Source organism: Pavona decussata, unplaced genomic scaffold, assembly GCF_977016875.1.
Source record: "Pavona decussata unplaced genomic scaffold, jaPavDecu1.1 SCAFFOLD_262, whole genome shotgun sequence".
NCBI classification, from domain to species: Eukaryota; Metazoa; Cnidaria; class Anthozoa; order Scleractinia; family Agariciidae; genus Pavona; species Pavona decussata.
The window spans coordinates 1,398,161-1,425,065 of NW_028145665.1; the positions used below are offsets into that span (position 1 = coordinate 1,398,161).

At 37.2% G+C, this 26,905-nt stretch overlaps 1 protein-coding gene across 1 annotated transcript; it reads left to right on the forward strand.

Moving 5' to 3' along the window:
• The first annotated feature begins 5,115 nt into the window (after positions 1-5,115).
• On the forward strand, positions 5,116-26,113 carry LOC146456062 (uncharacterized). The gene is made up of 16 exons (XM_085093625.1): positions 5,116-5,186; positions 7,173-7,247; positions 8,916-8,987; positions 11,161-11,226; positions 12,107-12,178; positions 12,733-12,804; positions 13,948-14,019; positions 15,245-15,316; positions 16,740-16,811; positions 17,508-17,579; positions 18,655-18,726; positions 19,131-19,187; positions 21,086-21,291; positions 22,386-22,505; positions 23,539-25,053; positions 25,744-26,113. Exons 1-16 carry the CDS (start codon positions 5,119-5,121, stop codon positions 25,899-25,901), a joined length of 2,841 nt encoding a protein of 946 aa, XP_084949751.1. The 5' UTR covers positions 5,116-5,118; the 3' UTR covers positions 25,902-26,113.
• The last annotated feature ends 792 nt before the right edge of the window (positions 26,114-26,905 follow it).

Here is a 26,905-nt window from a genome sequence, read left to right on the forward strand (position 1 = left end):
CAAATCTTTTGCGTTCCTGGCGTAGTAGGTCTCAGATTTCTTGGTTTTGTTGGCCTTCTCTTCCAACATATTCTCCGCAATGTTTGGTGCCAATAGTTTTCCTTTCATGGGAATTTCAGTTCTTGTTTGTCGGTTGAGGAGTCTTTGGCTAGAAGATGTGGTCATGCCAACAGTGGGTGTGTTAATTGCGCTGATCAAGTAATGCCTCAAATGGATTCAAAGCAGAGGCTTGGGATTTTCAAAACAGTGATTTTGCAATCTTCACCGCCGACTCAGCTTTGCCATTGCTTTGGTGACGGCGTAAAGAAGATTTGGTGTGCTTGATTTTCTTCCGTTGACAGAATTGTCATAATTCAGCTGAGTCGTAATTCGTACCAGAGTCTTTCAGCGGGTATTCCCCATCTAACAAACTGTTTTTGCATCAGATCAATTATTACAGCAGCGGTTTGGTTTTTCATCAGGTCAAATTCAATCCAATCACTGTAATAGTCAACTGAAACCAGGAAGTGTTCTTTGTTTGTTACATTAGAAAATGTCAGAGGTAACTTTGGACCAAGGTCGGTTTGGAATCTCGTGACTCTGTAGAGTTTCCTTTTGGATTTTTGTCTGAAATGTGTTGCAGACTTTACATAAGGCAATGAACTGTTTCAGTTGAACTTTCATCCCTGGCCACCATACGGAGTTCCTAGCACGTCTAAGGGTTGACTGTATACCCAAGTGTGCTCGGTGTAGTTTGACAGTAAAACAATCCCATCACTAAACGACAGCTCATCTTTGGAGACCAAAATGGTGGTATTTGAATAGGAATGTGTCGTTTGTGGGTTTTCCAGCCTTTGGAGATGTGGTGAATTACTTACTGTAGAACATTATCTCTGGCTGTTTCTTGTGTAATTTTACTTAAAGAGCTTGTGACACGTGGATCTTTCTGTAAGCAGTCGGGTGGTTTCAATCCCTTGTTTAATGTTGCTGCGGTTCTGGTTCATTGCTGGGGACCTGCTAAGGAGGTCTTTCCCTTTAACATACCAACAACAACAACAACAACAACAACAAAACAATTTAATTGAAAAATAACAGAATGAACAGCTTGTCTCGCAAATAGTTACAAAACTACTCGAGGCTTGACAAGACAAATACAGGAACACTTGAGAAAAGTAACAAGAACTTACAAATATAGACATGCAAAAACTTTACGTAATCACAGATTTAAAGTATTTTGTACTAGTTCACAGAATAAAAGTAATAATAGTAAATGAACAATTATTTAGTTAGTCCTACTTTTTTAATTACTTGCTGGCAAAAACTTAACCTTCAACGTGATTTAAAAACAGCCACCATGGTCTATAAACCTCTCAATGGTCCCGCCCCTGATTAATTGAAATCAATGTTTACTAATCGGAGTGCAATGTCTATCTATTCTCTTAGGAATTGTTAGGGCAAACTAGCTTTTCCACTCCCCCGCACCAACTTTCTAAAAAACAGTTTCAGCTACAGTGGTGCGTTGCTGTGGAACAGCTTACCTATCAATCTGCGGCAAGCACACTCTCTTGCTAGTTTTAAATCCGGCTGTAGGGGTTTCCTAGCTCTTTGATAATGATTAAGTTAATTAATTCACACGGCATTCATGGAAGCAGGAACTTTGTTATTGTTTCTAATTTTTGCTGTTAGTAAATTTAATTTAGTAGTAGATTAGTATTTTTATAATATAATTAATGCAATTTTAGTATTTACTTTAAGCCCTGATGTTTTACCCGTGTATAAATAAAGTTAAATAAACAAATAAATAAATAAATAAATAAATAAATGAATGAATGAATGAATGAATGAATGAATGAATGAATGAATGAATAAATGAATGAATGAATAAATAAATAAATAAATAAATAAATAGGATTTCAATATAGTCATCTTCTTTTTCCAGGAATAAAAAAGCATTTGGCGAAGTACCATTTTTAATGTTTTTTGGGCAGGTCTGCTATGTGAGATGGTATTTCATTCCAAAGCTTTACACCAAGTCGAGAAAAAGAATGCTTTTGTATTTCTAATCTAGAGCTTTTAACGTAAATTTTTCCGGAGGTGGATGGTCGTGTATAATATAAATGAATGCTGGACGTTTTCTCAAATAATTGAACGATGTTTAATGGTGCATTAGGGTTATCAATATCGTCCATTAAATTTGATACACTGACTTGTAATAAAGAAAATCATTGGTAAAGTGTTAGCATCAATAAAGAAGGGAATTACATGGTCGCATCTGTCAGCGAAATACATCATATGAAGTGCTCTTTTCTTGAATTCCAAGTCATATCTCATGATTCGGCAGAGCATTCTCTGAAGTCTGGCGGGAATATCTTCAACACTGAGGTTCCTCAGAATAGCAGCAAGGCGTTTATGGTCGTTGTAGACTGTCCCTACTTTACCATACGTGTAGATGTGGAATCTTGCGAGGCCGTGTACTATGCTAAGCATCTCTTTCTCGATTTGGCTGTAACGTTTTTCAGTTTCGGTGAGTGCTCTTGAGGCGTACTGAATAGACTGATCACCTTGCATAAGACAGGCTCCTAATCCCTGGCATGAGGCATCGTCTTGTACTTCGACGGTCTCGGCCGGATAAAAGTATTTCAGCAGTGGTGCAGTGGAAATGAGAGCTTTTGTTTCGTCAAAGCTTTCTGCTCGTTTTTTCCCAGATAAACACATTGTCTTTCTTCAGCAATGTTTTAGTGGTTCTGACTTGGTTGACAAGTCTTCAGAGAACCGTGAAAGGTAGGTTACAACACCTAGGAATCTTCTCACTTCATCTTTGTTGGTTGGAGCAGGCATAGACTGGATGCAATCTTGCTTTCTTGGGTCAGGTTTGACTCGTTTGTCGGTGAGTACAAAGCCCATGTACGGCAATTCTCTCTTCTTCAGCTGTTATTTTTTCTTGTTGAGTTTGATATTCTTCTGTTGACATCGCTCCAACAAAGCTATTAGGCGTTTATCGTGGTCGGCTATTGCCTCCTCGTTTGTGTCACCATCACCGTCACCATCACCCCAGGCTCGTCAGCAATTGTCTTTACCCCTTCCAGACCCTCCAGATTCTCATCTATTCTTCTTTGCAATTCTTCATGAGCAACGTTAATACCAAAGGGCATTCTGTTCCATTTCATTCTTCCAAGGGGGATATTAAATGTGGTCAGCAAGGAACTCTGTGTCTAGTGGTACATACCAGAAGCAGACTAATAATATCAGCCAAGGTGAACACTTTAGCCTTGCCTATATGAGTAAGAAAAGTCTCAATAGTCGGAATTGGGTATTCATTTTCGGCATACTGCACTCCAGGCACATTAATTACACAAAAGGACTTTCTTTGGCTCCTCCTTAGACACAGCTGTTGAAGCATCAATTGGTGTGAGAGTATTTCCTTTTTCTAGTAATATTTTCTTCAATTCATCATCAGCAATTCCATACACAAACTGGTCTCTCACTTGTCGATCTATCAAGAGCATCCAATCAGTTATGAATGCAGTAATTGTCTCTCCCGGTTTTTGCAACCGTTCTTTCAATTTAAAGAATAAATGTAATTCCGAGTACATGCATTGCGTTAATGATATGGACAACAAATGCAAGGAAACGTTGGTGTACTTAATTGTTATATCTTTGACACAATTTATTTACTCGGAATTACATTTATTCTTTATCTCTTAAAATTATCAGCGGGTAATGGTTCTTCTAATTTCTTAACCGCAACAATTTCATTACATTCAGGACTTACCGCTCGCTCCAGTTTTGTCCACATCAGATCGTATTCATTTACATCTTCGTCTTCAGATCAGTCTAGACTATCATAAATATCATCTTTTGGCCTTCAGGTCCGAGCCAATCTTGTACAAGAATACGTTTCCGTTCGTTAGAAATATTCACAAGGCTTCCTTTGAAGCTGTAACCACAGTTCTTCTTGAAATATTTCGGCGCTTCCAGACGATTTTCTAGCTGAGCATTGAATTTCGGTCGCTCAAATTTAATGTCAATTCAATTTGACTCCAGCTCTGAGAGTAGTCACATGATACAAACAATCCCATCATCCAACACCTAGGTTCATGGGACAAATATCCTGCACACTGCTAGGATTTAAATGCCAATTTGCGGTATATGCGCAAAGGAAAAAATGTGATGGTATATTTTAAGCCTGGTGAATGAATGAGAATGATATATTATTCAACCAACTTAAAATTTCTTTATATTTGTACCAGATGTGCTGGAACACACGATTGAACAATAGATACGTTTAGAGATTATAAGGATGGAAATAGTTTAAGCAGTTGTGAATATGCAAATGATTGGTTGCTGTTTTATTAGGTAGAGTTAGTTGAATGGAAGTATAAAGTCAAGTTTTTGAAACTGATTGATCAGCCAGGAATATAATAGCAATGCAATTTTTTTTACAGTAATCGATATCTGGCACGTGGCTACAACTCTTTAGTCTCCTCAAACCAACCACTTCTTACCAAATTATTGGTTGGTTAATACTTACTTTACTACGCTAATGTTTCTTGAACCTACTTCTCAGTGTCTGGATATCTGATGAAACACGCTTTCTTGTATTCCATATATTACTTCAAAGCCCCCTTTCTCCCCAAAGGTATGCAGATTTCCATAGCCCTCAAAAGCAAAATGACAGACTGTAGGAGTCCAGATGTAAGGTCTCGGCTGAGAACGATAGAGCCGGCAATTTATTGTTCCCAGGAGATTGCCGGCTATTCTGCGTATATACTACTAACAGCATAGCAACGGCCGAATGATGTCAGCCATGTATTTTTCTGTCGCTTTCTTCTTTCGCATTGACCCCCGAATCTTATCATTGAGAACAAGAGAGACGCCTAGAGGTGAATGACATCTAGTGGTGACACGCTTGTATAATACCCTTTTGTATCTATAAATTGGAGTTTCTGTACATCCGAAGTCCAACATTTGTATGCATAATGCCATTGGATATAACATCAAAACTATGCCAGTGTGTGCTGTGTTCTTAGTAGATGAGAATAGCGATTGTAAGCAAAATGAATAGTAACAACAATTATAATAATAACAATGGTAATGATAATGATAGCGATAATAATCATATATGATTTCTTTAGAACAATGATACGCTGCAGTCTGACGTACATTGAGAGTGGGGCTTTTCGATCGATGAAAAGTTTGAGCTACCTGTAAGTAGACCAGCTATAAAGAAACCACGAAGAGCTTTGCGTTGCTAATTTTGTTTCTTATCCCAAGGTCAGCTTAACGCTTTTGACATTGTAACAAACCGTGAAAGCACAAATAGCCCCAGCATTTTCCCAGTGTTGTATGGACTGTACTCGAAGTGACTTCGTCAAGCTCTCATTCCTTCGCATTTTTCTGGTACCGCCCTTATTGTTAAATATGTACCTGGAACGCGTGCGCAGTAAAGTAATTGAAGCGTCTCGTTAGTCGCCAGGACATGAAGTGCATTACATTTTGTTTCCATTGATTTCCCGATCCTTCTCTGCGTCCTAGGGTCCGTTCCCTCAAAGTCCCGATAACTAGTTTTCTTTTTCTTCTTTTTTTTTTTTTTTCATTATTGCACTACTGTACAGTAATTACACTACTAATTTCACTGCAAAACAGTTACAACAATTGCATCAAATAATTACACTACAGTGCAGTTTTAAAGAGGAAAGGAAAGAAAAGATTGGTACACTTTTAAAAAGGTTACACAAAAACAACAAAAACAAACGAAAACACGGAAAAGGACGAAAACAAAAATAAGACATTTCATTTTCCACACACACACACACACACACGAAAAAAAAGAAAACAAAAAAAACAAAAAAAGGAACGGAAGAGAAAATATTACATTCCTTAAAGGCCCATTTCCGGTCTTGTTTCAATGTGGTCATTCGTTTTTGTTTTGAAATCGCGCTATTGTTGAATGGCGCAACCCGATTGGTGAACTATTTTTATCGAGCTTTTCTCAAACGCAACACGCCGGTAGTCCGGAAATCGCGCCTGCAGATGTAAGCTTATTTCTTCATAAAAGTTGATAAATCCATTGACGTTTTCTAATTAGTTTCGCCGGAAGAAACTCTCACTGGTCAGTCGTATAATGCCGAGGAACTTGAAAACTGTGGAGAAGATGCGGCGTTTCGGTGACAAACTATCCAAGTAAAACATTCATTCATTGTTGTTATGGCTTCTATTTTGAATAAAAACCTTTTACCATCTACTTTATCGTGCCTGTTTATCTGGATTTTACGGAGAGAGAGGCTCATGTAAAGTTGCGGCTGTGCTCGCGAGAGTGGCCGATGGTGCTGATGGTGTTAGTGGCAAACAGTAATATCCATTGCAATAAATCAAAATCTGAACATAATATATGTAGTGCGAGTTCCAATGCATCAGACATTACAGACTCACTATCCGTATTTTCTACAGTTCTGTTTCCTCCACGTTATTTTCTCGCTTTTCCAGAGGATAAAAACAGATTGAAACCAATCAGGAAACAGCAGCGTACTTCTTGTCTTCCAACACGACGGCACAACGTAACCGCTGCCATTGTTGTCACACGCTCTAAATTTGACTTCAAGTGGCAAAATTTACAGTCATATACAGAATATATACAAAAGTACCGTAAGAAAATATGCAAAGATAAATGGAGTACATTGACAATAAGCGTATTAATAATCGGTGCACAGGATTGCTTTGGAAAAGGCGATGATGAAACGTTCTTGCGTATTGTTGAGGATTTCAGTAATTCGGTGTTACACAATATTTAGGCAAGTTGCCTTAAAAGTTTTTAAGTTTTCCTCTGAAAACACTTGAAGACCTTAACTGTTGCAGATGAAAGAAAAAAAGAGAAATTTTGGGTGCTTTCGTTTGCGTACGTTTGCGCTTATGTCTAACCTAAAAATACATCGATCCCGGTCTTGTTTGACATACGTTATATTCGGTGTGCGTTTATCACGAACTTTTACTGGCATAGTAACCTCTATCTTGTGTGTCCATAAGTCAGTATGTCCTATCACTGTTTAATTTTAATCTTACCGTCTAATTTTTCCACGAAATTTGTGTGCAATTAAATGGCATCGATTTATGCAAACTATTGACATAAGCTTGTACTTGATATAAATTGCATTTACTACATTGTTATAAATAAAAAGGTAAACGTTTTCTTGCAGAGACCTTTCGGAGAACATGTTGTCTCGCTTACAGCCAGGAGCATTGGAAGGACCTGGTGATAAAATGATCGTTCTGTAAGTAGCTCCACCTAATAGCTTCTACACCTAAATTTCACTATTACTGTATAATACAACAAATGGCGAAGCAAGGATATGGGTCTCCGTTCGTACAGTAACCTATTTGTGAAAAGGAAAAAAACACAAACAAAACAAAACAAAACAAAACAACAACAACAACAACAACTACAAAAAGTCAAATCAACGGAAACCAACACAAACAGACAGAGGAAAAATATTTTCTCGTAAATCTTGCACTTAATGCTAGGTAACTTGGTCGGTTACGCGTGCAGGCTTAGCCTGTCAGTATATTTAAACTTTTTAAGTCGTCCTAGTTTTTTTACCATCTATGTTTTTTCTCTTGTTTTTCTTTTCATTTTTAACTCGTGAATGCGCGCATGCGCAATGACAGAGTTATCGAAGTGAGGGGGAGATGTCACTCGGTCGCTCGATGGGTCGTAAACTTTCAAAAATGGCGTACTCTCATTGCTCTCTCCTTCTTCAATTATAAAAGAACACTCGACCGATGTTTATAGTCTTCGCAAGTTTTTATTTTGGTAAGATAAGCGCCGCGTTGAAAGCTGCTCAAGGCCAAGATTGTCGTCAAAGTCCAAAGGGAATTCGTACAAAATGGAAGAAGAAAGTACGATGGAGAAAAGTCTGAGGGTGTTCCCTGCTCATTCACGTATTCTCCTTTGGCGATCCAATGTCATTTGACCGTTGAAATCGTAGCGTCACGGGTGCCGGATAGTTAGACACCCTAAACAAATAAATACAAAAATAAAATCTCTTCTGTGGGAGTCGTGCTTATGTGGCGTAGCGGCGTGGTTCGTGGTCCTTAAGGAGAAGGGTCCCGGGTTCAAACCTCCCGAGGTAACGGAGATTAAATTTATTTATTTTTTCTTTTTCGTCTTTAAAAGGCAACCACTCCAAAGGCTCCAAACAATTTTCAAAATTAAAACTTTCTTGAAAAGTACAAAACTATTCAAGGAGCTTAATCTTGCTGAGGGGAACGGCTAAAAATCTCATTATAAGCGGCTTAGAATGCGGAATAAATTATGCCCTTATTAAGCTTTAATGGCTTTCTTGTTAAATACGATTTATATTTCGAGTCCTGGGCCAACCAAACACAATGCGAACAATGTTTTACACCTTTCAGGTCACACTTCATTCCCGCATGGCGTCCACGAATCCTTAGTTATAGGGTTATCACTCACTTCCATATCTCAAACAGCCCTTGGACATTTACTTAAAGTTACATAAAGTGAAGCTTAGGAAAGCATAAATAGCCCTCCGCTTAGCCTAAAAAGCACCCCGGTTAGCCTAAGTAGCTCTCCGGTTAGCTTAATTTAGCTTAGGTAGCTTGCGGTTAGCATTTATATTTAGGTATAGGATATGTACCCAAGAAATTCCAGATTCTGGCAGCGAGTCCTCAGTAGTCTAGTGGTTTAGGTCACCACCTGGTGATCCGCAGGGACGGCCCGGGTTCGATTGTCGCTTTATTTATGTAACTTATGTAACAAAAAACAAAAAAAGATTGTGTGGTTTACACTTTGCGTATGAAAATTTGAAGAGAGGGAGGGCGATTTGAGATATTGAAACAAGTGCTTACCTAGTTGTGGTGTAGTTCGATGCGACTTCTGCATTCACGAATTGGCTAACAGGAACCTTTGATTTTAACTATAGGTTTCTAGACGACAACAAGATTAGGGATATAGCCAATGGAACCTTCAGAAAATGTATTAAACTCAGTAGAATGTAAGTGAGATTTGTTGTTATATACAAATAACTTACTTAGCCAGTAGTTAACAGTATTAGTAGAAGTAATCTTTATTGAGGAAACCAACGTCACGAAGCGGTTTACAGAAGGAACCTCCAATAAAAGAACTAAGCTAGAACTAAAGACTAGCTAAGAAATACAAAATAGGACAAAAACGTTACATAGATAAATAAATAAATAAATTAATTAATTAATCATAACTATAACAAAATTCTCGAATCCGATTGGCTGTCAGCAGCCATGATAACAGGACGGTGTACGCGTCATGCCTGGTGGAAATCGACAGTATGCGTCATTTGCGCGCGCGCTGTAATTAAATCGATCTCGAAACTTAACTCAACCATTGCCCTCTATTTATTCACCAATAGTTAAACTGTTGACTTTTTTTGTCAAATTTTGTTAGAGTTATGGTTAATTGGTAACCGGACTTCGTGTCGTCCAATTTTGTCTGTAATCATACTCGTGATTAAACAAATCGGACTCCCGCTGGTTGGTCGTCCGATTTTATTAATCACTCGTATGATTACAGGCCCAATTCGACTCCACTCAGTCCTATTACGATTATTAATTAATTAGTGCCATTGAATGGGCAAAAACCCTCGCATGCGTACGACACTCAGTATTTGCATTTCATCTTTCTCATTCCATTTCCGAGCTCAATACAATGTATGTACCATCTTTCCTTATATGCCATCCTTATTTACCATCTTTCCTTAATATTTACCGCCACAGGCCATTTTCTTCCACATTGCTGTTCCTAGTAATAGGTAGGACGTGTGTCACATATGAACCTGGTAAATAACCTCACTCGCCACGAGTCACACAGTAGCTCAGTCAATTCAATTCAATTCAATTCAATTTTATTCACACTTAATACAACAAAATACGATATAATTTATAGCAAGAAAAAAATTAAACGTGCAAAGCAATTTATTTAGTGATTTTACATTCTACGGAAGAAGTGCGTAGTGGCCAAAGGAGCAAGGCTTTTGTGTTGGCCACTACCTCTGTGCAGTTAAATAAAACAAGGGAAGTAGAATTTATAATACTGGTTAAAGAGCTCTGCTAGTTAAATTAGACTTAGGAGTGGAAACTACAACAGTAAGGAAAAAAGTGTTTACAGCAAATATGTAAGTATATGGTATACTGGTATATACTGGTATATACAGTGCTTTAAGCTTTCGCTGACTCGGATAATTTCTCCTTTCCACGCCCGTTACAGGATGTACCTCTTATCTTCTCGTTGTCATTACTGAGCCCAAAGCATTTAGCGCCTTTCTTTACATATTAGAAAACGTTCAGGTATAAGTTATTAAATTCTTTAATTATTATTTATGTAGATTCTTAAAACCTTTGTTTTTCCAAAGTTTGTTCTACTTTTAGATTGATATTCAATATAGGGGCGTTTACACATGCGACTTTTCATGCAACTTTTGTCGCACTTGACAAATCGCACGATTAACCAGAAATCCAACATGGCGGATCTAAGATGGCCGCCATTTGACAATCATGATGTAATTGCAACATCATTTGACGTCATTACTTCTTATTGTGGACCTCAAAAGATCGTTGAACGTACTATCTCTCCTCCAAGTCTCATTGTCATAGCTTTTATACGTCTTTTATACTTTAAACAAAGCCTGGTCTAGACAGGGTTAAGCCAGCTGCGACTTCAGTACGATATCTCTGTATGTTTTCTGACAAATCTAGCAAACTTGCATCAAGTTTCAAACATGTTTGAAACCCCTACGATATCGTAGCCACAAATCGGACTGAAATCGCTGCTATAGTCTATACACGAGATTAAAAAAAAAAACAATAAAAAACTACAACTAGAGCACGACAAGGGTTTATTTAGAAAATGCGACAGAAATTCCACAAAACCGAACGTGTAAACGGGTCTTTCGAATTGCTTAAAATAATGACAAAAAATGAGCTTGACATAATTGGTATCAGAATGCGTTTTTTTTGTTAAACTGTCCACTAAGTTTTGTTAAACATAAGGAAAAATGAGACATAAAAAATGTTTCAAAGATGATCATTTGAAAAGTGAGTAGAACCGATGAGAAAGAAGACCATTTGATAAGTAAGTAAATACATATGATAACACAATAAACACAATTGATGAATGTGTTTGTTTTCTTATCACAGACGTCTGAAGGGAAATCTGTTGACGTCGGTGCCCGATTTGACTGGCCCTACTGATCTCACAATTCTGTAAGTATCCTGCGAAAAAATGTCCTTCACTTTCACACCGTTGCACTTCGTGGCCGGGTTTATATTCAAAATGTTATATGACGCGAATATATTTTTGCGTTTCTTATTAATTTGTTGTGTTGAATGAAAATTGTTGTCCTTTTCCAGTCTGGCTCCTAAGATCGGACTTGGCGGTTTGAAAAGGATCCTTTTCGCGCTCGGCCAAAACGATCATCTCGTAACCTGGCAACTATGGCGGAAACAAAGGAGGAACTCCTTGTTCGACTGGAGCCCAGAATTGTCCCGGGATCGTTCCGTGTTATAAGTTTACTGTGTGACTCATACCTGGCCCAACACAGTTATTTGAAAAATATTGAAGAGCCATAGCCAGGACGAAACATAGTTAAAACTTTTTTTAGAAACGACCTCTGGCTAAAATGACTAAAAACCTACGAGCTTTCGACTGCCCGAACTGCAGTCTTCGACGGGTAAAATAAATGATAGGAAAGCGATGAGAAGATTGAATTGCAAAATAGTAAAAATGTAAATAATTATGAATGTTTATTAAAAAAAATGTTGCATTGTCCAGGTAACGGGCAAGAAATTAGAAGCGTGGCATACCAAAGTGACACCTAACGCGGATAACAATTCTTGCCCGTTACCTGGACAATACAACATTTTTTTTAACAAACATGGGGGGAGGACAAGTAACACCGTGGAGAGCGTAAAGTACCCAAATAACAGAGAGTATCTCAACTCTTTTTGCAATTGCTTGTAGCCTCAATGGGGGTAGCTAGGTGCACTGGCACTATAAACGACGCATTTAGATTTCTTTTAATTTTTTTTACATATTATGTATGTTCCCTTCGCTAGGCCCTATTTAGGTTCTTTTTTTTCTCAGAGATCTGAAGGAAAATCTCATAAGGGATATATCACGTCTCGGAGAGTCTGAAGTTACACGTATTGGGGATCTGTAAGTAAACTCAGCTCCTATTGTTAGTTAATGTCCTACAGGCACTCATGCCGCTTTTTTATAATGCAAAATAAATGGCGCAAAAAGTATAAACAAGACCATTTTACGGAAAACGTTTTTTTTTCTTTTTAACTCAAATTGATGTCACGATAAGTACTTGCTCTTTTTCATCAAAAACCATCATTTTCAGATTCTAATTCGATCCGGAATCTGAGGGCCACAAACTGTCAAGTTTCATTCTCGCTAAACAAATTCGATTTATTTATATAGTTTCTTGGTATCACATTGCCCTGGCGCAGTGTTAACCGGCATTGAAATGCAAATGTTTTTTTTTTGTTATGATCGTCAACAGTTGTTGTTTTCGTCCCCACCCCCCCCCCCCCCCCAAAAAAAAGTGTTGTTTTGATACAGGCGATTGTTTTCTTTATATCTGTCTTACAATAGAGGATGATCAGTTCTTGGTGGTTTTCATGATCATCGGATAGATGATGATTTTGTTGATGATAAAATTCTTATGAATAACTTTGTTTTGTGATTGACAATTCCATTATTAGGTCACTGGCTTATAATAAGATCTCCCATCTGCCATACCATTTATTTCGGAAAATCAGCGTGGAAGGATTTCTGTAAGTTGAACAGAAGTAGCCAACAGTCTATTTTACATAAATGTAAATATATGAAACATATATTTTGAACTGCGGATGAAAGATCAAATAGAAGAAAGATCCTCGCAGTTACTACGCAACTTAAGCAGTTTCGAAAAGAAAGCCTGAAAAAGTTTTGAAAGCTATAACGTGGGTTTTTTGTAAAGTAAATTAACGTTAAATCATTGAAAATACAATTTAATTTTAAATTTCGTTGGAAAACATGGATATAATATTTCTGTGTCAGACAAAACAGAATTTGATTACCGCCTATTTTTCATTTTAGATTTCCCGGGCGCCGCCATCTTTTTTTTTTTTTTTTAATTTTTTTAATGAGCACTTTATTAGCAACACAAAACTTCTTACAATTATTACATGCTTAGTTAAATAATAAACTTAGTTAAATACTTATATAACAACACCTATAGTATTATGTATCTGTAGTACAAAGTCTTTTTTTTTGTAATTAATTTACTAGTATTACTGTACAACATTATTATGAACTTACAATACAACAGTTAAAACTACACTACACTATTACAATTTACTAACGCTACTGACAAAAAAATATGCCTAATACATGCCTAATACATGCCGCCATCTTGGATTTCATGACGTAATATGGTTGCTCTATTGTTTCACACAAAAGAAATTCTGCTGAATAACAATAGCGGCAACCGTATGACGACATAAAATCCAACATGGCGGCGCCCAGGAAATTTAAAATCGAAAATAGGCGATAATCACATCTATTTTTTAGCACACTTGAATGTTACTTCTACTTTTTAAACTAAAATTTAGAATTTAGACACTATTTCCTACAATTTACCATCAATTTGTTGTCAGAGTGGAGGTTCCCTTTAAAATGTCATCCGTTCTCTGAACAACTGGAGTCTGGTCGCCATTGGCAACAATGGCGGAATAATTGTACTGGGTTGTAATTTTTTGATGCAATTGTTGTAACTGTTCTGTAGTGTAATTAGTAGTGTAATAAATGCACTGTAATGTATTATCAATAAATAAACGACTAAATAAATTTAAGAAAATGTTAGAATTTGGTTTCTTTAGCTTCACCTCGGCTTATTTGATTGACTACTGTTAACCTTGTTTCCCTCTGTATCGCAGTGATTTATCCTTCAACCAAATAGAATCCATACCAGAGAACATGTTTATTGGATACAAGACTCTATCTCTTTTGTAAGTGAAAATAAAAATAGCTAGAGAAATAACACATTACTATTAGCTACTCGAAACTGTGTTTCATCAGATATCCAAACACCTGGAAGTCGCTTCAAAAAAACTCGGCTGCGCCTCTTTTTTTCAACCTACTTCTCAGTGTTTGGATATCTGATGAAACACGCTTTCTCGTGTTTGGTACATCACTTCAAGAACTGAAAAAAAGTAGTTTTAGAAAATATGGGAAAATTAGGTTACAATGGACCTGTAACCAGGTGGATTCATGAAACGGATTTTAAACAACTATGAAAGTAAAGTTGCTTTAAAACCCTGCCAGACTATCGGAAGTATATTTCCTAAACCGAAGGACCCTGTCCCAGAAGACCAGACTCGTGGCGCTATTTATTCAATTCCCTGCCAAGGTTGTGACAAGAGCTACATTGGTGAAACGAAACGCAAATTTTCCTCTAGCCAAAGGGCTGATGTTCAGTAGGCAACAAGTGGCTTCACTTTAGAACTGTATCATACACTGCAGAGTTAATTCCCTCATCCGCCAATAGTTTTGTAACTGACTTGTGTTTGATCAATAATGTTAGGCTCTCAGACGTTGTCAACACGCGATACGCCTACAAAATATTGAAAGATCGCAATTTAACGGAGAAGTATTACGGGGGTTTTTGACCTTTTGTGGTGAAAATGGTGAGACAACACCTTCACTTAGTTGCAAAAAAAAATTCTAGGACATAAAAAAAATCAACTGAATTCTTGAAAGGGACAATTAAAAAACCTGCTCTTGTGCATTTTGGAAACGAAAACGCGAGAACTTGAAAATAGTTAACCTAGCTTGTTTCAAGTTGTAGTTCGTTCTAACCCAGTCCCATCAGTAGACAGAGACACTTATCGATAGTCTTAGTACACTGTAGTGACAATCTACGTCAAATTTGAGCAATAGTTTCAGATTTCTGTTGATAAAAACCGTTTTGGAGTTTTCGATACAACACCAAATTCCCGTGATACTTTCCCTTTGAACTACAAAATCAGCAAAGGCCAGCGAATTGAGAGCATTTATTTACGACTAATTTATCGAAGTCTACGTCACTTGCTTTTACCGTTGCTCTTGCCGCCCTTTGTGCACCCTTATTAACAATTATGTAAATAAATCTCAGGAGTAGAGTCTAGAGAAAAAGGTATACTTTATTGACTCGGCTACATTATTTCTTTATTTTTCTTTCTCACTCTTTCAAAGGAATTTAAACTTCAATAACATCATTCATATCAGCCGACGCACATTTGCTGGACTGAGGCACCTAGCCATTTTGTAAGTTTATTTCGTTTTTGTGTGAGTGTACATTATTTCTGGACAATACTGTGGTTCTGAGAACACACTGATTAAGGGAGCTTAAGCAACGACGACGGCAACGGCAACGCAAACGTCACCCGAAAATATATCTTTATTTCATTTGTGATACTTCGCGATTATTTCAACTCGCTCAACTTCTACAAAAATGGCAAATTATCAAGGAACCAAATTGGTAGGAGTGGCGTACAAGTTAAAAAAGAAAATAAAAAATTCACCGTCGTACGTTCACGTTCTCCACAAAACCTTAAATGTGGTCATTTCACGTTGTTGTTTCGCAGAGGACGGCAAAGAAATGTACCAAAATGTAAAACGCACGTGCAGAGCGATTGTTTTTGCTTACTAAACCTATTGTTTTGTTGCTTTGTCGTTGTGGTTGCCGTCGTCGTTGCTTAAGCTTCCTAATACTTGTGGATTACGATGACGCAACTTACATTACATTACAATTACATTACGTTACTTACAAGACTGTGAACAACTTCTGATATAAGTACACTTTATACTATTTTTTTTTAAATAAAACGACATTTTTAATACAAGACATGTTTTGATGTGACTGACACATCATTATCAGTTGTAAAGGGATTATGAAAAACCGTTACACTATATAGCAGGAAAAAACACACGATTAATTAACTAAGATTACAAATGCTAAATTAATAATGAGGGAATGAGCATGAATAATCTAAGTTAATTATCTTCATAATGATACGCGCGGATTTTTTTTAAATCGTATTATGTTGCAGGGCTAGAAAAAATACCATAATATATTTTAATATTATTAAAATGTTGGCGGCTATTATCTACAAAACCAGGGGGTTTATTATTCCACTTTGTTAAATGGCTGATGTTTTAGGCCTACTTCAAAAACTCATTAATAATGCATAAGGCCATTGACCTATCAAATGGTCGATAATACATCACGTGCAGTGACTTGATATCGATAAACCTCCTCCCTATTAGTATGCGGTGTTTTATCAGCTGATAAAACACTCCTCATAAATATGCGGTGTTTTTCTCGTATGCTAATTTCCAACGTTCACAAAAGCATAATTGTTATGAACTCTATTGACACACGCTTTTCCAGGAATGGTTTTGAAGCCGTTCAAAAAACTCGCAGCATGTGTTCCATAGGGTCTAAAACCACTCGGCCGCGCCTCGTGGTTTTAAATTCGATAAAACACTGCTAATCGTTTTTTAAACATTATATAACAAGCACTCTGATTGACAAGTTTCAAGACAGGACCACTTGTATCAATTCGGACATTAATACCCGGCGAATGTGTAACTTGACTGAGGCTTTCTATTCCTCATATAAACTAAGGACAGACGGTCTAATTCATTAATTTATTAACTTAGGCTACTTTCAATTTTTTTTTCACAGGATGTTGATTAAGAATAATCTGACGGTTATTCCCAAGGATGCTTTTGTTGAAGTACCGATTCTTAGATCGTTGTGAGTAAACGGAGTAAAATGTGCAAAATTAAAGAGGAACTCTCCAGTTATTAAATATACTGTTTGGATGGTTCTCCTCGTAAAGAATATAGCATAGCCTTAGTGATCGTACAGAACGTTCAGTGTACAAGCAAAAGCCATCTCGGAACTTCATATGCGTTTCGTAACACTCGAAACAGGGGGTTCTTACCATCAACATGGAAAACCCGGAATTGAAATTCTAGTCGCAAAATCAAATGGTACGCATCATTCCATTTGGAGTACTTCTGAAATTATGGGCTTCTGGACAAAGTGATGCATTATTATTACTCCTTTTAGGGTTTACAGCTGATGTTCATACATTTTACATGTTATCCATCTTCTGTTAAGACAAGCTAAATTATTTCGTATTAATGCCAATAAATTTCCTGCCGGGTGATTTGCATAGATGGTAAGCACCCCAGATCTTCAACAGTAATTGACAGTTTAAAGGCTGGGTTGGAGCGCATTGAATCCTTCAGTTGTCAATTAACTAAGCCGAGACCTTGAACAAATTCCAAACAAACTGGGTCATTTCTCGAAAGTTCAGCAGGTATTTGTCTTGTGTTGGTCAATCCAATTCTGGAACTAATTTAAAGTAAGAACATTGAAAAATAAAAGTAATTCAAAATCCGACACCGGTTAATATTAACTGAATATCGTTTGTAACTGTTTTAGGTTTCTTCATAGCAATGCAATCAGACTTATTGAGGACAAAGCCTTTAGAGGACTCAACCATCTTCATTCGCTGTAAGTATTAAACGATTTGAGTGTGCGAAACTGAATTCCAAATTTGGATTACTACTTAAAGGGAGGGTTTCACCGGTCGGCACATGCAGTGCATGATATCAAAACATTTTTTTTCGACCTTGCTCACTATGACGCCAGCACAGTTAATTTTTATTTATTAAATTAAATTAATTTTATGGTTGATGAGCCATTCGGAAGCGAGAAGATAACTCGGGTGGCAAATTTGCAAGTGACAATTTCACGGTTGATGATTATTCAGGTGATTGCATTATTTCGCATGTAAATACCTGAAAAATCATCACCTGTGGAATAAACCCTTCTGGCCAACAGCAAATTCATAATCGACAGTGTCGGTGTAATCCACTGACATTTTCTGTAAATTTTGGTCATCTGCCATTTTGCTTGGACTAGTTATAGTATGTGATTACTAAAGTACATGTGAGTGGGATTTTAAAGCCATAAAATTGATAAGAAAGAAAAATATACTAACAATATCTATTTAGATTGAGGCACATGCGCCCAAATGTAAAACCCTCCCTTAAATAACGTGCCCTGCCCTTAGGCTTTTCACATTTTGCCATTACGCCGGGAAGTCGTCTTAGTAAATTACTTCAAAGATCCTCACCAAGGAATTTCAATAATACATTAAATTAAAAGACACGAGATTTAATTTTGTTTCCAGTTGTTCAGAAGTGATCATGCAGCCCAGTTGCAATTGACGTTTCCACTGTAAGTGGATCGGTTTCCATTTAATCTATCAGAATATTTTGTTGCGTCCGACGCATCTTATTGTTATGTTTTTGCTTGCACCTTTTTACTCACCATACTAGATGGTTAAATGATTTGATTACTGATCTTTCTTACGGTACTTTCCAGTAAAACACGAATTCCCATTGCGAGGTCTCGTTTTTCATTCTCGGATTCGAAGGTTTCTCTTTTCCGCAGTTCTTTGCTATCCGTGTAATTTTGGTTGACATCTGTGAAAAACCAAATAGTTATTTGCGTTTTGAAGTTCAGAGCTCCTGTGTCATTGAGGGCGCAGTAACAATGCAATCGCTGATTTCCTTTCTCGTAGAACTCTTTTCGATAATCCACTGACCTCACTGCCAGATGGTATATTCAATGAAATGACACCTAAAATCAAAGTGTAAGTACCAATATAATATACGATATGTCATTATAAATCAAATAACTTTCCAAATGTATTTCAGTTATTGACACGCGCGGTTATAGGGCTAGTTTCGCTGCGTAATGATGTATAATGTACCATACAATACGTATCGATTCCTGCAGGTATCGAGAGTGCTTTTATGAAAAACTTTTGAAATAGGTAATCTCTATGAAAAAAAAAATTCAAGCGAGCAACAGGAAGAGAGTTAAAAGCTCGGTTCAGTCCTGTTTATGCTAACTGGATAACTGGAGTTGCATCACATTTTTCTTTCCGATAAACAAAACAAAAACAACATCAACATCATCATCAACAACAACAACAACATCAAAGAGACCTAAAATTTTGGGGAAAATGTGAAATAATAAATTGATTCCTTTCAGGTCTATAGCGTGCAAAAACCTTCGTCGATTTCCACTTGGAAATTACTCTTCAGTAATGTAAGTATCCCTGGCTAGCTGACTATCTTGCAGAATGCTTTGAAGCAACAATGCTGTAAATTTGAATGTAAAAAAAAAAAAAAAAGAAAAGAAAACGAGGTAGCTTTGCTAAGTATACGGACTATCCCTTAGCAGTTGAAAATTAAGAGAAAACGAACTTCTTTACAATAAAACACTATTTCGAATGCAATTCACTCCAATCTGGATAGGCCTATCCTTTTCATTCATTTTGAAAATTGTTGGCCAGGAGCCATGAACCTTTTATTGTGCTGGCTTGTAACTTAGTTCGAAAACTGGATAGTTTCATTGGAAAATTAATCCTTTTTTAATGGAGCGAAAAAAAAAAAAAAAACGCCGAAAAGACCAAGCTGTATTAAAGTGCACAAATATCCCTTAAGGGTCCCAAAACGATCTTAGAAAACAGAAAAATAAATTTGAAGTATTTCTAAACATTCTTGTTGGGTTTCCTCGTTCAATGTCCTCATCCTGCGCGTTTAAACACCCTTATTTGGATCCTTGAAAGTGGCAACAATAGATAGAAAGTTCTATCCATCGCCTCGTTAAAACAATTCGCCGAAGTCCACTTTCTTTTCAACAAGTGAGAGGTGAAAGTTGTGACATTCGCCCAACACGGCCATGTTTTCATTGAAAATGTCATACAACGAATGTTAGCAACAAACAAAGAAATGAGATAACTATCCCTTTGAAATTTCTCCACGAATTAAGATTGAACATTTCTTTCCAGTTTGATCGTAATAAAAATGCTGGAAGAGTTTCATTAAAGCGGTCATTGCATTGGAACGAATTCGCTATCCACCATGTATTTTTCCTTAGCCGCTGGCCACTTCGTTTATTTGCTCAAGCCACTTTAAATTTCTCGGAGAGTGATCAGTTTTTTTTACCAGCAGGCGTTTTCTGTCAAAAGAAATTCTTTTAGTTGAGGGACAGAAAACGCCTGCTGGTAAAAAAAAAAAAAAAAAAAAACTAGCAGCACTGATCAATGAGTGTTCGATCGGAAAAAATCACCGGGAAATCTGAAGTGGCTTGAACCAATAAACGAACTGGGCAGTGGCTAAGAAAACAAAAAAACATCAGATGGTGGACGGCGTTTTTGTTAGCATCAAATTGGTAAGAAATGTTTAATCTTGCTTTGTGGAGAAATTTCAAAGGATAGTTATCTCATTTCTTTGTTTGTTGCTAACATTCGTAATGGCATGTTCGGTGAAAATATGGCCGTGTTGTTGGAATGTCACAACTTTCACTTGTGGAAAAGAAACTGGATTGCCGCGAATTGTTTTAACGAGACGATGGATGGAACTTTCTATTGATATGTAGAAGAGCCAGTGAATACGAGCTAAATTGAACTTGGGCTGAATCACATGTTGCAATAAGTGCTCAAAGTAGATAAACTTTGTGCCCTCAGATTTATTACAGTCATGGAAGATTAAGATTGCAAGTCATCTTGTTATTAACGCGAAGGGTCATTGTTTTCAACTAGAGAATTGGGAGGTTTTGAATGATCTGTATTCTCCAGAACTAGCAGCTGCAAGTCTTGCAAAATTCATCATCTTGCCAGTGAGTTTCGAGCACAGCCTGGGGTGCGAAAAGTTCGAATCACAAAATTTTAAGAAAATTAAATTCCTTCGTTATTATTTCATATTTGTTACCTACTTGCCAAGAGAAGTTGATGGAAGAGTTATCAGCGATATCTATTTTTTAGATAGCAATTCAATATGAGGTTCTTAGGGAGAGTCGCTCTTAAGTTCCCGCGAAAATTAGTAACAGAAAAGTACATTTTCCTTTAGTTAGAATTGTTTTTTTATCAGTTATGTCATCATGAGATGTAACATCAGTATTAAAAAATTAATTAATGTTCAATTTATTCTTTATCCGTTTAGTGAGTGCGCTGCTTCAACAACTTTCTATGTCTTCCTTTCTGAATACGAAATAATCTACAAGAGTGGCTTTCTTCATTCAGGCTTTGTTTGCAACATTTGTGCAAACAAGACAGCAGCAGGATTTTACAGCCCTTGTAAATGTAGCCTTTGCCCAATTGGTTTTCGTATTTACGATTCCCATTCCCATTGTGAGGCGTGTCCTCCAGGTAACATTACAATAGGAAAATTTGAATGTGATACAGCACACATCAAAGGAAGTACTTGCTCCCACTTCCCTTATTGTGTCCAACCTGTTTTTTTGTTGTTAAAGTTTCATATGTTCATTACATTTTCCTTGCATCGAGGGGATTTCCCAAGAATCTCAATCTCTTACCCTCTCACATACCAATTTTAGTTAAAAGTTGTCGCTTTTATGTACATAAAACAGAAAATTATTCCCACTTTTTAAACCTCAAGGGTATACCCAAAAAATAAAGAACGCTCTTAAAGTGCCTATGAAGTAATTGTTTTCGTGTTTTTGAAGCTTGTTGTGCCCTGATTACGAAATGACAAAATAATTTTGACAAAATCAACTAAAAGCGACATTTTTTGCCCCCCAAAGAACCTCAAAATTTACTAAATCGTGTCCCGTGGGCTGGGAACAAGCCTTTGCTCAGGACAATGCTGATGACGTAGCAAATGGCTCGAAGAGTTGTTTACGTCTCACTTCTGAAGTATTTCCAATGTCACAGCTTTGTGATACATCGTTTTGGCCGCGTGCAAGATGGAGAAACTCTTAAGGCCGAGTTAGACGGTGCAACTTTTGCTTACGACTGTCGCATGTGATTTCTGGAGCGGGTGCTGCTCGCGTCATGCAAAAAATCGAACACAACTTTGCCAGACCCAGACCTACGATTGTTGTAGGATTTTAAAACATGTTTTAAAATTCTACGACATTTTTTGTGACGTTCACGACAGTCGTAAGCGAGTTGTAGGTTTGATTTACACGACACAATTCGTGTCGTAGGCTTGACGTAAGCTTGTCGCATGCGACAAAGTCGTACCGTGTAAATCGCCCTTTAGGCGCCAAATTTAAGACTTTCGGTTCGATTGATTTCGCGTTGTGAGTGTTTTACCGCCTAAACCTATTAATTAAGAATCAGAAAATAATAAACTATCATATTAGAACAAGAACTTTTTTACTTCATACGCACTTAAAGTGTAGCATTTTTTTAGAGGGTTGCGCAACATACTATAAATAGTTATGGTAGCCATTATGCATGGGTTACTAATGTAGTTGATCACGCTTTTATACCCACAGGAGGCTTTTATCAGGACCAAATGGGGCAGATTGACTGCAAGCGATGTAGCCCAGGAACTTACGTCTCCGTGGACCGTCATCCTGGTAGAGGTGCCACTGACTGTCGAGCTTGTCCATACGGTAAGCATCGTCGTTACCTCTACTCTTGATCATTCGTATCTTCATAACTATAACCACTACCACCACCACAACCACCACCATCATCATCATCATCATCATCATCATCATCGTCATCATCATTACTATATTTTTTGTACTTTCGTCTTGCTTTTATCTACCCAGGGGTAGAAAACACCTATAGCAGTTATTATTATTATTATTATTAATATTGTTATTATTGTTATTATTATTATTATTATTATTATTATTATTATTATTATTATTAATATCATTATTATTGTTATTATTATTATTAATAGTAATAATAATAATAATAATAATAATAATAATAATAATAATCTTTTATTAGGAAGCTTTCGTTCACTAAATGTGGTTTTCAGAAAGGTCCTATAAAGATTAAATATACAAAAGGTTAAAAAATACAATATATAAGACAAAATTACAAAATGATAAAAACAGCAATTCAAACTAGAAGCTGAAACTACAAAGATCATCGATGGGGTTAAAAACTTCAAATTGATAAAAAATAAAAAATGATAAAAGCAAAAAAGCTAAAACTACAAAAATTCTTACTGATAGGGTTAATTGAAAAACCTGGCAAACATGTTTCGCTTAAAAGTAGCAATATTCGGTGCATTTCTGGTCTCTCTCTCTAATTCATTTCAGTCTTTTAGAGAGTGATGGCAAACTCTCTGCTTTCCCCAATTTCTGTTAACACGGAGTAGTCTGAGCATGTCTTTGTTCCTTGTATTATAATCATGAATGTCACTGTTTGTTAGTAAGTTCATAGAGTGGTCCATAAGTCCATTAATGCACTTATAAATTTATATACAACGATGGTAAGATCTACGTTGTTCTAGGTTCAGCCACTTTAAAGTTACCAGGGCATCAGTAGCTGACGAATAAAGTGGCCTGTCTAGAATAATTTTTGCGGCCTTGTTCTGAAAAACCTGTAGGTCCTTCATAACAGTCACTTTGTTCTTGTCGCCCCACACAATTATTATTATTGATGACTGCATTGTCTTACTAACAGGGACCCTTTCTAATGAAACCGCTGGTTATCGTGCATGCAGATGCCTTCACGGATTTTACCGCCTGGATCGTTTTGGCTCGTGCTCAGCTTGTCCAGCTCTCGGCATGAACTGCAAACATGACACGGCAATACTGGCGCCAAACTTTTACTGGAAATGGACTAATCAAAGCATCCATGAGTTTTATAAGAAATTTGTTGACAATATTCACTGTTTTGGGCCTTTTTACGACAAAAAGTTCTCCATGTTTCCCATATCACTGCCAAAACCAATAAAATGTCCTTATGTCGGCTCCTGCAAGGGAGGAATAGACTCCGAATGCCACCAAGGGTATGAAGGAAGCTTGTGTGCTACTTGTGCGAGTGATTACTACTTACGATTTAACACTTGCCTGAAATGTCCAAGGCTAGCTGTTACTATAACTTCGTTCGTTGTAGCGCTTGCAATCTTTGTTTTGGTGTTTCTGATGGTTCAGTGGGGCGACTCAAAGAGAACAGAGAATGATCGCGCCGTCGCAGATGTCATCATGTCATGTTTCAAAATTGTAACTGGATTTTGTCAAGTCATTGTTGGTGTTTTCTCGGCATTGACTAGGGTTCAGTGGCCAGTGGCTTTGATTTCGATGGAAGACTATCTAAAATGGTTTGAGGGAAACGTTTTTCAGTTTGCTTCACTTGCCTGCATTTATTCGCAATTGCGACTGGATCAGTTCTTAAAATTCATTCTTGTTCTTTCGGTAAATGTCTTAGTTTTGTTTCTTGTTTTTATATATTTTGTCCTTAAAAAGCGCTACATCCAAAGAAAAATAGATTGGCCTTGCAGCGAAAAACTAAGAGCAGTGTCTAGTTTAAAGAAGTCCTGTTATCGGAACTTGTTTTTGTTTCTACTGGTTTCATATCCAGTAACAAGTACAGCGATTATCCAAATTCTACCTCTTCCAGGCGCATGTGTCACTCAATGCTTCACAACTGACCAAAGTCAATGCGTCTCCCTTCTGAGGGCTGATTACTCTATCGAATGTTTCACCACACGACACAAGTTTTACTGGCCAATTGCTGCTGCGTTCGCTTTTTATCCTGTGGGATTTCCTCTCTTGGTGCTGCTTCTCGTCTACAAATACCGCGATGCAGGGACTGAAGATGAATTTGCGTTTGGATTGAAAGTCTTTTTTGAAAACTATAAGAACAAATTTTGGTTTTGGGAGATAACAGAGATGTATCGTAAGCTGATCCTTATCTCATTGATCTTTCTCTTTGATTCTGAGAGTCTTTCACAAATTGGCCTTACTTTGTTCACTGTGAGTGCATTTGGAGTGGCCTACACCTTCTTCCGCCCTATAAAAGACAAGTTTGAAGCTCGACTCCAAACCTTTGTGCTGTGGGTCATCTTCTTTGACGTATGCCTTGGAGCAATGTACACCACATGTGACGTCGCTCATAACCATAGCGAAAACGACGCCTTGTGGGTAAACGTTCTTTTCGTGGTCCTCAACAGCTCAGTGATGCTAGTTGCCTTGGGTAAGACTTCCTCGAATAACGTTTATGATTGTTCTACAGATGTAGTGCCCATCACAGTCTACTTCGCTCTCTTTATGGCGAAACCCCCCCTCTCAAAGATGAACACCTGAAGTTTATAAACAGTAAAGGTTTCAAACATAAAATGCTGTTGGCTCTTTATTTAAACGTACACGAGTCGGCCATAACGTCTTCATTAATGACAAATGGCGTAAATGCCATTCGAAGGTTTTTTCCCCAATAAAATCCACCTTCAAATAAACAAACGAGATGTTATTTTTGTAAACACTGGTTAAGGAACACGGTAACCATCTTCTGTTAAACCTTGCAGTAACTCAATTCTATTTTGTTGCAAATGAATTGTCTTCAAGAATGTTTCTCTATCTGAATGTTGGTCTCGACGGTGTAAGTCTCATTAACGAGAATTGACTGTATGAAATTTCTGTAGCAGTTGCTTTGAGGAATGAGAGAGTGTCTTTTTTTGCAGTTGTTGAATAATTTTCTTTCAAAGACATTACATTTTTAAACTGTGGCGTTTCTGATTGTCCTGTCACAAAATATTTACCGTGTCACAATTTCAGATGATTCCTTCTGAGAGTTTCGTAGCCAAAATGAATATTGAACTTTTAGTTTCTGTTTGTTAAGTTTCGCGAAAAAGGCTGTATGTAATTTTATTTTTGTCAATTTTTGTAGGTAAAGGAGTTGTCCATGTGAACAAGATATCTTTATGCGTAAGACACTGTTCCCACTTCTTTTGGCATGGATTTGTATCCTTCAAGCGAAAGGCCACCTCCTCTGTTCGTGGCTTCACATTCTCCACCCCAGGATTGGAACCATTTGACGCAGAATAATTATCGCCGAGTCAAGATTTGATCTGATTCATTTGCACCACATGTATTTGTTTCAATTCAAAGAGGACTATTGTTTCTGCTACCATTTACATGAGAAGTTAAAGTAACATATGATACTAATTAGCGAATTTTTTTAAAACTAAAAAGAGAAACTAGTGTTTTTGCTAGTCTCTCTGACAAATCGTATGGAATTCCTTTTAAAGTTTGTGTAAAAATACAACGTTGATTCGTTCCTGTTTGATGATGTAAATTTGACCAATTACATAGACCTAATAAGGCAGTTTTGTTGTTGGTAGTCATTCTCTTATTATATGGCTGGCTTCGCGAGCGGGAACGATGAGTCAAATGCTGTGCTTTGATTGGCTACCCGAGCAGGCGAGATGGAGCTATCTTGCCCGCTCGGGATTACCCATTTCCCGTTCCCTTGGCATCGAAAGCTTAATCCAGGAACAATGCAATCTTTTCTTCGATTTTCTTGTTGTTGTGGGGGAAACGCTCACCAAAATGCTTGGTAAACTCTCAACATTTACCTAACGAAAAGGAAAGAGAATGGAATCATCCTGGTGTAGTGAAATTTTATTTCAGCTTTAATGAAGGTGACGTTGAATCGGTGAGTTACTCTGTAGTATCTTAGAGAGATTGATTTTGTAAAACTTATTGTCTCATGTCAAATACTTAATTGGTTAGTTTTCTCGGTTAGAAAAAAAAAAAAAAAACTTGGCCATCTTGACCTCTCGCTTGGCCAGTAACGCATATTTCATTTGTTTAAGAGTGTTAGAGTTCTGCAACCCATATACCTAGCCTTGCGGGGCAGTTAACACAAAACAAAAGACAATTTTATTATTTTTCTTGATACACGAATACCACAGCCACTGGTTTTCACACGAAGCCGAGAGAAACCTTTTAAAAAAGAGACGTGTGGTAAAAATACTTACGTCTGTACTCCAAACTGGCATCAAGTACGAGAAATGTTGCAAGCGTAATTTCTAGATATCATCCTTTGG

Coding starts and splice junctions, on each gene's coding strand:
- LOC146456062 (XM_085093625.1), top strand. CDS start 5,119: ATGATACGCTGCAGTCTGACGTACATTGAGAGTGGGGCTTTTCGATCG. Junction 12,805..13,947: donor ATCAGCGTGGAAGGATTTCT/GTAAGTTGAACA, acceptor TCTGTATCGCAG/TGATTTATCCTTCAACCAAA. Junction 18,727..19,130: donor ATGACACCTAAAATCAAAGT/GTAAGTACCAAT, acceptor GATTCCTTTCAG/GTCTATAGCGTGCAAAAACC.